Genomic DNA, 11,171 nt, shown 5'->3' with positions numbered 1-11,171 from the left:
CGTAGGCAAACAAGCACAGCTCACACATAATTATTCATGACCTTGTAAATGAGGGGCCGGTCCCGATTCAGACTTGGGCGAAACTGACGCAATTTTACCCCAGCGCCACCGAGATGACTGCCTAGAGAGGAAACCGCCCTGGACTGCTTTCCCTAAGCCTACGCTGATTACAGCACCATAGAGCGCGGGCAGCACGAAGGGAACCGTTGGCGGACTGAGGAGGCTTCCTGTTACACCTGAGCCTTCCTGGGAGCGCAAGCGTCGTGGCCACCCCACGTGGATAAATTCAGATTGAGGGACACAGTGTGAAGTGGGGTAGCTTTTCCCCTCATGTTAGGTGTTTAAGATCTCTTTATCTAAAAGAGATACAGTTCCCAAACACAGAATTTTGTAGCCCTCCCTTCCTCTCACGCCTAACTTCACACAACTCATCCTCCTGACTCAGGTTTCCACTCTCTACACTAGAAAGGAAAGTCGATCCTCATTCTATTATCTCAAGCCTTGTAAGACCCTTGACTTGTAAAGTGATTAAGGATAGCGTTCAGTATCCCCCCCCCTCCGCAAGCCGGCTAATGGAGTGGAACTATGAGAGGCTTCCTAATCAGATCAGAACTCATTTCTTCACTCCACCCAGACAGGGTGAAAACCAAGGCTTGTCCAGCGGGCAGGAACAGGATGTACCTAGAGACTTGCTTCCCGGCTGAAAAGCACAGCCCTGCCCAGTCAGGATAGAAAGGTAAACACTCCGTGCAAAGGAGACATAAGGACATCATTTCCAAAGTCAGTTCCGTTTATTAAATTGACTTCACAGACCAGAAATACAAAATAAAAGTAGAAATAGGCCCCAATTAGGAGCTCCAGGCCTGATTTCGCACGACCCACTCGTGCTGCAGCTGCAGCCGCTTGAACAAGGCAGGAAGCAGCTTCTTCCCCGCAGTCGGGAAGGTGACTTGGATCCTTCAATGCACTGTAGCAGACGGAACACACTCCTACCCAGTCTGTCCCCAGATCACAAGGAGCCATCCCTGCACAGCAGCAGAGGTTAGGTGTTCCCCTCGATGCCTCAGAGAAGTGGAAGCCACCAAGGGCAGTTGCTCAGATGGCACAGCATCCAAGGACTGTGGGATGAGTAGGAAGCCTGGAGACGCGACAGGGCAAGGACGGATCCTCCTCTACTCATCAGATCCCGAGGCAGAGTCCTCCGAGCTTGGTGGAGTACTGGCAAGTTCCTCTTCCTCAGAGTCCTGGAAAACCAAGTCTCTCAGGTAAAGAAGTAATGCCCAGCTACCTTCCCAGCCAGTTTTTGGTAAAGGTCCCTAATGCCCAGTTCCTCCCATGGCTCCGGCACTCATCGGAACTTCAGAAATCCACCTGTCCACTCTTAACTCACTCCTCATGTAGACCAACCCCACCCCGTCTCATGAGCCCCTGCACCCCACATTTCTGCCGCACCTCGCTCCGCCGCCTCTTCTTTTTGCTCTTGTTCTCTCCTGAAGAGCTCTCATCACTGGACACAAATTCTTTGCTCTTAAAGCTCTCACTTAGCTGCCGTGATGAAGACTTGGATGACGAGCCTCTAGAGGGCGTGGACTTTTTCTCCATCTTTGCTTTTACTTTCTTTTTCTTCTTAGACTTATCCCTATATTAGGAGAATGTGAACGAAGTCAGGCCATTAGCCTCTCCGTATTATCAGACAGGCCGCACTTCTCCCGGCTTGAAGGAGGACTCTTCCAGTACTGGCCACACTGATCTCACCAGAGGGCACAAAGGAAAGGGTCACACCTGAGTACCCCGGAAGAGCCAGGGTCACAGCCTGAAGCAACTCATACAAAACTTACCTGACACTTTTATTCTGTTTAAAAGGTCATATGGATTTTGAATTAAGCTTCATGAAAATACTTTTTTCTCAACTCTCCCATTATTTATTTGAAGATAAAACTATCTAGAAAATTGGGTCTTATTTATGCCCTGACCCCATACATCACCCATACTTGGCAATGACATAAGCACTACCCTACTGCCGTTGAAAACACATACAATTCTAACCTGGAAAAAGCAGTTACTGGGGCCATTTTGTCCCTAACACTCACCTTTTAGAAGATTCTCCTCTTCCTCCTTCATACTCCTTCATGGCTTTCTCGTACTCCCTCCTGGCGTCCTCAGCCTTGCGGTCCCACTCCTGTCAGACAGTCCTTCAGACTGAGGCCAGCACATCTGGACCCACAGCTGTTCCATGGGTGCATGCCCCACACCCCACAGCCCTTCTCACCACCCCTCCTGTCCGCGGCTACTCGCCTCTTTCTTCTCTTTGGACATTCCCTTCCAGATCTCGCCTGCCTTCTTGGAAAGATCGGTGATGCTGATGCCAGGATGGTCTGACTTGATCTTCTCCCGGCTGGCATTAAGCCACAACATGTATGCAGACATAGGTCTCTTGGGGGCATTTGGATCTTTACCCTTCTTCCCCTACGTGAGAAAGAACCCAAAGGCCGTCGGCCATCCACACGTCACAGTTACCCCAAGCTTCCCCAAGGAGACCATCTGGAGAGCGAGGAGATGCAGGAAGAACTAATTAACACTGGTGACAGAGAAACAGCTCTAAGGGCAAGACAGGCAACTTCTTCCTTCCCCAAGAATCCCCGGAGAGGCAGGATGGCTTCCAATTCAGACTGTACTGAGAATCAGTGAATGGGTGCTCAGCGGAACGTCTGTATCATCGAGGGCCAGGGGATATAGCTAAGGGGTAGGCAAGAAGAGCGCAAGAGCTATGGACTCTGCCACCCATACACAGCATGGCTGTTGTGACTATTAGCAGCTAGGGGTACTTGTCCCAGGCCCACACAAGACTGGGCCCTGATATTCTAGCGTACACGGGAGAGGCACCCACAAGGCTCACCCCTCCTAAGGAGCTACATGCAGCTAGCATGCAGTTGCTAGAAGACGAGTTCTTTTTCTCAGCAGCACAGCACTGGTAAGGTCTCACCTGTGCTATCCAAGCAAGTCTAACTAAACTCACCAAATGCAAAGCAGAGGCAAGACATGAAAGTAAAAGATGGACTAGTTAAGGAGTTAACGGAGGGGAACAGAGGGAAATGGGGTATGAATAAAATCGCAGTACAGCAAATGTGTGTACAAGATTGTCAGAAAATATTAAAACTAGACAAACAAGAAACCCAGATCTTCTAGAAACAGAGTATCTCAGGACCAAAAAAGAAAGCCTAGAAGTTATCTGTCAAAGCCATTTGCCTACAAAGGCAGTACAACCAACAGGGCCTGCTGGGAGGGGACAGGAGAAAGGAAATAGAAAGTGGATACACACTCACATACACACACACACACACTCTCTCACAACCTACAGCTAGTCTATACCTCTGAAGACTTCTTGCGGCTCTTGCGATCCTTGGCCATCTTGGCCCTTTTGAGCTGTTTCCGCTTCTTCTCTTCTCGGTCACTGTCACCCTCGTTACTGGAGGAGCTGGCAGAGGCGTTGCTGTCAAACCTGCCAGAGTAAAGCTTAGACTCAGGAAAGGACCGCAGGATACAAATCTTTTGTTTTGCTTCAAGACAGGGTCTCTCTCTGTATAGCCCTGACTATCCTGGAACTGGGTCTGTAGACCAGGCTGGCCGCAAACTCAGACAGGGCCTACTGGGAGTGGACTCTGTCTCTAAGTGCTAGGATTAAAGGCGTGCGCCACCGCAGCCCAGCCAGAAGTAAGGAATCTAGACATCTGCCCAGAAAGGGCCAAGGGAATAAGTCCCAGGACAGTCTGCACCACTCATTGCCACCCCAGCTTCCTGCCTTTCATGAAGATGGCTTCACAGTCCTTCTCCAGACCCAGTACCACACAGGGTTACTCGTTGGTTCAATCAATGAAGAGCAAAACGCCTCAGTGGGCTCCTCTGCTCTAACCCTGGTGGGTTCTGCCCCACCTCTGTCCATCAGGTCACTGTCTCCTGTGGGCCTGCAGCACACCTAGGCTACTGCACCTCCCCCTTTGGTTTAAAGCACCTCAGTTTATACCACAACCTGTTCTGAGAAAGAGACAGCCCTGAAAGGGAGGAAACCAAGCTTCAACCGCAGCCAGTCCCTGCGCTTGACTCTCCTGTCCAATAAACCGCATTTCCTCTGCGCACGCAGCTGCAGATACTGCCTCCTGCAGACAGGCTCCAGAGGTTCATCGGCATCTGTGCCTCAACCTTTGCAGCAAACCAGTGGGCTTCTGAAGGGCATTCACAGTTGGGTTTTGATTTTGCTGCCCAATCTTTTCAGATCAATAGTTCCTTTTATTTACTTGTTTGTTTTTTGCAAGGAGGGGGAATCATTCCAACTGCAGGGTCTGAGGGTAGCTCTGACCCATTAGAGCCCTGAACATATTATCTCAAGTTCCGAAAGGCAGTTGAACAGAGACAACACTGTCCGCTGTGCTGTTCACCAAGAGGGGCTTCTGGGTATGAAGCTAACCACGTTCAGCCTACCTAGACCTTCTGAGGGACATGGAGCAAGCGTCCTAAGAATAGTATAGTTAGAAGCAAGAAAGACTCCTCACGGCTTCTAAGCAAACAGATGCAGTGGGACCTAAGGTTAACTACATCCCTGCACTCTCCAGTTACATGAACCAAGACAACCACCCAGCCCTGTGGAGCCAGTTCCAGTCCCTCCTGCACAAGACAATCAGGAGTCTTGACTGGCACACACGACTGTTATACGGTCACTTGCAGGCGAGGGCGCCCCGCATGCAGAAGCTCTAGCTCTCCTCCCCAGCCTCTTTCCATGTCTCTGGTTTTAAATCATGCTATGCACTAATAAATTCCTTGACACCTTGACAAATACTTTCATGTCTCACTTCATGGGAGGTCACTTTTCCATCTCGGAACACTAGCTAAGACAGGGACATGATACTCAGAAACCCTTAAATTTATAGGCCATAATCTCATTCCAGTGAGGTCCTATCAAAACTCACTCCTCTGCCACATCGTCTTCCTCTTCACCAGGGTTGAAGGACTCATCTAAGGGAGAACACAGACGGCATCACCTTCTACTCCAGTGGAGTCCCATCCTGCACCCAGACACCCGGCCTAGGCACAGGGTAGAACCTGACTGCCCAGGCCCCAGCACAGCGGCTAGCCCACCCCCGCACCCAGACACCCGGCCTAGGCACAGGGTAGAACCTGACTGCCCAGGCCCCGGCACAGCGGCTAGCCCACCCCCGCACCCAGACACCCAACCTAAACACAGGGTAGAACCCGACTCCCCAGGCCATGGCACAGCGGCTAGCCCACCCCCGCACCCAGACACCCGGCCTAGGCACAGGGTAGAACCTGACTCCCCAGGCCATGGCACAGCGGCTAGCCCACCCCCGCACCCAGACACCCGGCCTAGGCACAGGGTAGAACCTGACTGCCCAGGCCCCGGCACAGCGGCTAGCCCACCCCCGCACCCAGACACCCGGCCTAGGCACAGGGTAGAACCTGACTGCCCCGGCCCCGGCACAGCGGCTAGCCCACCCCCGCACCCAGACACCCGGCCTAGGCACAGGGTAGAACCTGACTGCCCAGGCCCCGGCACAGCGGCTAGCCCACCAGTTTCTTCTCCTGAGTCATCGCTGCTGTCGTTGGCATTCTCCTCCCGGATCTTGCCCTCCTCCTTCATCCTCTCCAAATAGGCATCATGCTGGTCTTCATCCGAGTCGGCATAGTCATCGTAGCTGGGGTTCATGCCCTAGCCGGGGAAGAGAGGAAACTCAGCCATCATATTTGAGCAGGAACTCCTGCGCACGCCACAAAGCCTTTCCCCACACCTGTGAAACCAGAGCGGCCACTCCCAGGAGCCCCTGAGCAGGAATGTCCACACAGCCAACATGCAGGGTCTACTAAACTGAGTGTATCCAAGCCCCTCCCTTTCCTGGCCCCACAAGGGCTCCTAAGAGGCTGCACAGACTGATCTAAGGCCATGCAGAGAGAACCTGCTCAGGAAGGGGAAGGAGCCACACGCACCTCTTTTTTCTATAAGGGTAAGAAGAGAAGAAAGAGTGAAAAAGAGGCCACCAAGTCTCTGCTCCTTTCTCCTCTACAGAAAGAACAGGAGAGAGGTGCGTCCTGCCCACAGATACCTCTTTGAGTCCTCTGTTTTTGATGTTGAGCTTTTTGGCATTCACAAAATCAAACAGCTTTCCATACTCCTCCCTGAGAGGGAAGACAAATGTCGTTACTAGATGGTTAGAACCAACTTAGGTAGACTAATGTTCTGATACCAACAGGTTAGGTGGAGGTGGAGCTCATGACCACACCAACCTGGCTGTCGGTAGGTTAGACACACCCTAAAGAGTTATGGGACAGAAGAGGCGTAGGTCTAGGTAGTTACCAATAGACCCACAGTGGGGCACTGTGGGAAGGGAGGTTTCCATCTTTTTTACTGGTCTGCGTTTCACCCTTTGTAGGGCTGTAATAAGGATTAAACACGAAGATGTTTGTAAAATGTTTCACTCACAGCTGAGTACTCAATAAACATTAGCTGCTGTGTTCCTGGGCACGAAGCTCATTCCAGGAAAGGAAGAGATAATATTTCCACCATGGGAAAAGAGGAGAATGAGCTAACCAACAAACACAGCTTTTGTAATGTTTAAAAAAAACAAAAAACAAAAAACTTTTCTAAGGACAGAAAAAAATGATGAATACATTTCTAGAGTCTGAATACTTGAAAGACCAGATCTCAGAGAACCTGAAGAAATTTCATCTTAGCTAGAAAAGCCCAATCATGGGCCCAGAGAGGACCCAAGGCTAGTCTGAGCTTCGCAGTAGAGGTGGGATCAGGATCAGGACAGCAGAAGGAAACAGGAGATGTTACCTCTCAATGCTGCTGAAGGTGTACTGAGTGCCCTGCTTGGTCTCGATTTCAAAGTCGAAGGAGCGAGTGGTCGTGGTGCCTCGGGCGAAGTTGACAAAAGCGATCTCATCGAAGCGAATGTGTACAGGGGGCTTGTGCACATAGATGAAGCCCCGCTCCAGCGGGTACAGGAGTCCTGAGCTGGCCTTGTAGGAGCAGGTGATACACTGGGCTCCCGAATGCCTGATGGAGGATGGAAGGGGCCCGGTCAGCACTGACCACAGAAATAGCAACGTAACGTCCAGGCCACTACATTGCTTTGACAGAGGTACTGGCAATTACAAGAAGTGCACCTGGGCTTCTACTAGAGGGTGCCCATCACAGGAAAGGTTTTATTACTAAGGTGCAAAACATTTCCCACCCACCCCATCCCCAGTGGGTCAGGAATTCTGCTCCCATTCTTACCCTTGGAAGTTGCCTGGGACTGTGATTTTCCGATTTACAAGTGCTTTCATGACCCGGCTGACCATCTCATAGAGGGACCCTGACATGTTCTTGGTGAGCCGACCCTCAAAGCGCTTCTCCACTTCTTCCCTGTCAAGAAAGTGAGACGGGATCCTGAGGCAGGCCAGCTTTCTGCTTGGACAGCCGCAAGAAACAAGTTCAGTGAGACGCTTGCTTACTCGTTCATGTTGAGAGTCAAGGAGATGTCCTCATCCTTGGAGAAAAGGAGGATCAGGAAGTGGTACCGGGTTTGGCCCTGCTTGATGGGGGGATCCAGGCTGATCACAAAGAACATCTGCCTCTGATCCTTGTGGGGCAGCAGGAAGAGGCGGAGCACTGTAGTATAGGGGATCTTGTAGTCAAAGGTCTTGCCATGGAGGTGTAGAAAGGTAGGGTAGATCCGGATATCGTAACGGCCACGAGGTGTCAAACACTGCAGCTCCCGAAAGATGCAGATAGCATCTCCAGTGGCCTGGATCACATCTGCCTTTGACAGAACATTCTGGGCGAAGGCCTGCAAACACACACAGGCAATCAAACAGCCTCTACTCCCAGGCCAGCTAGCCGAATCCTACTCAGCAGTACCCAGCGGACCAACAAGCAGAAGCCTCACCTCTACAGGGTCCACACCATCTTCCTGGGTGGGAGGGACATAGAAGCGCACCTCCATGAGCGATACTTCGGCATCGTCATTCTGGTGGAATTCCAGGGTCACCTCATTCTTGCCTGTTGTACACTGGGACACATTGCTTAGGGGGATCTCAAAGACGGGCTGATCACCAATGTCAAAAGACAACAGCTGTCCTGTGAAGAAAGGGCTATTCAAGCTGCAAACTGCTCCCTGGGAGTCTGCAGAAGCATGCCCACCACCTCTGGGTTCCGTGAGGACAGAGGACCAGAGGAACTTCGTTCACGCCGTACTGCAAGCAGGCACAGTGCCTGCTACACTAGACACACTAGATAAATAATACAAGCTAGACATACACACTGGGATTAGAAATTAGGGCAAAGAGCTAAGTGAGGTATCATCCGAAGCCCTCACCCCACCTTCTCCCCAAACCCCTCAAGCTTCCTCACTCACCACCAAACTTCACCGTCCCCCAGTTCCAGCCCTTCACACACAGATCCTTCTCCATTAGCTCAAGGCGATAGTGAGTTTTGAAGAAATCAGAGAGTTTCTCGAACTCCTATAAATTGTAAGGAGAAAGTGAAATTCCAGTAAACCCTCTGGACCTTAACACAACTTAAAAGCCCTGAGATCTCTAGTTCAGAAAAAGTTCAGTAATATATCCTTTATTAGAAACCACTGCTAAAACTGTGCACAGGAACTTAGCACATCAACTCTGAAACTGTTGTAAAACAAATTTTACTTTGTTACGAGAGGCTGTTTCTGGGACCAGATGCCCTCAGCCACACTCTCAGAGACAGGGTTTATCTGTCTAACGGCCCTGGCTGTCCTGGACTCACCCTGTAGACCAGCCTGGAAAGCTGGGACTAAAGGCAAGTGTCACCACCGCCCAGCTGCTTAAAACACTGCTAGAGACATGATGGCTCATAGGTTCGATTCCCAGCACCCACATGGCGGTGGCTTGTGCACAACTGTTTGTAACTCCAATTCCAGGTGACCTAATGCCTTCTTCTGAGCTTTGAGGGCACAAGGCATGTGCAAGGTGCACAGGCATACATGCAAGCAAAGCCTCATATACATAAAAATTAGCTTTAGTGTTTTTGTTCGTTTTGGTTTTTTTCAAGACAGGGTTTATCCATTTAGCCCTAGCTGTCCTGGAATTCGCTCTCCGACCAAGCTGGTCTCAATCCACCTGCCTCTGCCTCCACAGTGCTGGGATTAAAGGCATGCACCAACACTGCCCAGCAAAATAACTAATTTTTTAAAAAGATAAAAATATCCCAGGCTGGGAGAGGAGTAAAGGAACTTCCATTCCCAGATGTAGAAATCACCTGGCTGAGTGTTTAAACTGTGCAGGTGCTCTTTTGATGAAAGTGTGTATTAAAACCAAGCAACCCAAAATGTTAAAACAAATCCCTACAGCACCACGCTCTAGACTCAAGATTCTGAACCAGGGCAGAAGCAGCAAGTGAAGCCACTATTTATATTAAGATGTTAGATAAACCCAGAGTCCAGGCACAAAGAAATTCACAAAACATGGAACACTCGTTTTTGGTTCAATAGTCCCTGCTCTGAGGAGCCCATATGAGCAATGACATGATTATCAGAATACCAACTGTCTCTAGAAGACTAAAAACAAACAAGACAGGACAGTTTTTAAGAAAAGGAGAGGGTCACAGCAACAAGATCTCTCACCGATTCTCGAAAGCCATCATACTTGTAGACGTGGCCATTCTTTGTGAGTAGTTTAAGTCCATGGCCCAGGGCTACCCGGCGCCAGATGCCTTCTGTTAACTCCCCGGCCTGGATATTGTCTACTTTACCGGTCTTGCTGTTCTTAAAGATGATACCCTGGCGGCTCAATCGTAGCCTCCCATCGTTCTGCCCAAAACACAAACCCGGATTCAGAACAGGATGCAGTGTGTACCAGGTTGACTTGACCCCTCACTGGTGTGGTGTCGCAGGCTGAACAGATTCATCAATGGAAAAGCAACAAGTAGTGCAATCAAGTCAAGAGACACAAGAGACATCAAATCGAGACTGCAAGCTTGACCATGGCATCCAGAGCCCTGTAAGGATCCCAGTTTCCTGGTTCTTAACACAGGGGTTCAAGACAGAACGGCACGTGCAAGCTCTTCAAACTCAGGGTCACAAACAACTCTTAAGACTGTGCTGCTGCTCTGCTTGAGGAAACACCAGATACACTATTGCCAAAACAGTAGTCAAGAGTTAAGCTTTTGCCAGCGGACACAAACTCTTCCCAATCTCTCTGCCTTTAATAAAAGCCCAGGCAATTCTCACCATGGACCCTTTCACCTCCTGGAAGATGTCGTTGAACTCCAGTGTCTCTGCCATAGTCACCTGCCCGTGGTGGCCTGAGCACAGAGCCCTAGGCTGCACCAGAGAAGACGAACCCTCTTCTGGGAGCTGGGCCCCACTTCCTGGGTAGATGTGAAGATGTTCAGCAGGGTGGGAATCTGAATTCGGGAAGGAGATTGATAAACAAGTAAAGGCGCCACCTTACTCCGCACACCCATGGGGAGCTGTGCCTGGATTGGATAGTCTCAAGTTCTCCATTGCTTGGGGACCTTACAGCGTTCCCGAGGCCAAGGCCCAGGACCCTAGGTGCAGAACCAGGCCTGTCGTGGCGCTCACACCCCACCGACACCCTCTCGGGACGTTCCACCGAAGGCACGGCAACAATCGGCGGAACCCCGCGACCAGCGCGGAGAGGACACCTCCGCTGTGCCCAGGGGGCAGAGTCCGGATCCCAGCGATTCCCACCACCCCGAGGCCCCCTGGACCCATGCTGCTCCCCCTCCTTGGAACATGGATTCGCCCACTGCCGGCGAATTTGAACGCGGAACGACCCATCTCGAGCGTCCCGCGGGGGAGCGGGACCCGTGCACACCCGGGACCCCGGGATCGCGACCACCCACCTCTTGGAGCTGCAGCCTCGCGACGGCACCGCCCGGGCGGTGGGCGCAGGGGACGCGGGGGAGGAGGCAGGGACGCGGGGGAGGGGGCCGCCGGGGAAGCTTTTCCCGCGTGCGCGGTCCCGCGTCCCGCCACCGGAAGTCGCGCACCGACCATAGAGAGGAAGACGTGGCTAGAAGGACGCCCGCCGAGCCGACCAATGGGACGGCACCTAGAGCGTCAGTCCTCCGTCCCCTTCTGCAATCAAAGCGATTCTTAGCTAGGAGATGGGAGCTCCGC

General features: G+C 51.5%; 1 protein-coding gene across 1 annotated transcript; it reads right to left on the bottom strand.

Annotated features, from left to right (window-relative positions):
• Nucleotides 1–772: 772 nt before the first annotated feature.
• LOC121439347 (FACT complex subunit SSRP1) lies at nt 773–10,992 on the bottom strand. The gene is made up of 16 exons (XM_041639849.1): nt 10,895–10,992; nt 10,257–10,432; nt 9,651–9,836; nt 8,409–8,514; nt 7,941–8,131; nt 7,507–7,841; nt 7,289–7,417; nt 6,845–7,066; nt 6,111–6,183; nt 5,581–5,719; nt 4,962–5,007; nt 3,370–3,499; nt 2,296–2,466; nt 2,091–2,179; nt 1,453–1,639; nt 773–1,244 (listed from the first exon to the last, which is right to left on the bottom strand). The coding sequence occupies exons 2-16, from the start codon at nt 10,308–10,310 to the stop codon at nt 1,173–1,175; spliced, it is 2,130 nt and encodes a 709-aa protein (XP_041495783.1). The 5' UTR covers nt 10,311–10,432; nt 10,895–10,992; the 3' UTR covers nt 773–1,172.
• Nucleotides 10,993–11,171: the final 179 nt, after the last annotated feature.

Source organism: Microtus oregoni, unplaced genomic scaffold (assembly GCF_018167655.1).
Source record: "Microtus oregoni isolate MIOR12 unplaced genomic scaffold, Mior012 000060F_ref0000265, whole genome shotgun sequence".
In the NCBI taxonomy this organism is placed as follows: Eukaryota; Metazoa; Chordata; class Mammalia; order Rodentia; family Cricetidae; genus Microtus; species Microtus oregoni.
This window is presented reverse-complemented; position numbering and strand designations above follow the sequence as displayed.

Excerpts from the sequence above, each read along its gene's own strand:
- LOC121439347 (XM_041639849.1), bottom strand. The coding sequence starts at position 10,310 with ATGGCAGAGACACTGGAGTTCAACGACATCTTCCAGGAGGTGAAAGGG. Across the intron at positions 6,184-6,844 it reads ACCTTCAGCAGCATTGAGAG|GGAGGAGTATGGAAAGCTGT; the intron begins GTAACATCTCCT and ends CTTCCCTCTCAG. Across the intron at positions 3,500-4,961 it reads GAAGACGATGTGGCAGAGGA|GTTTGACAGCAACGCCTCTG; the intron begins GTGAGTTTTGAT and ends TTACTCTGGCAG.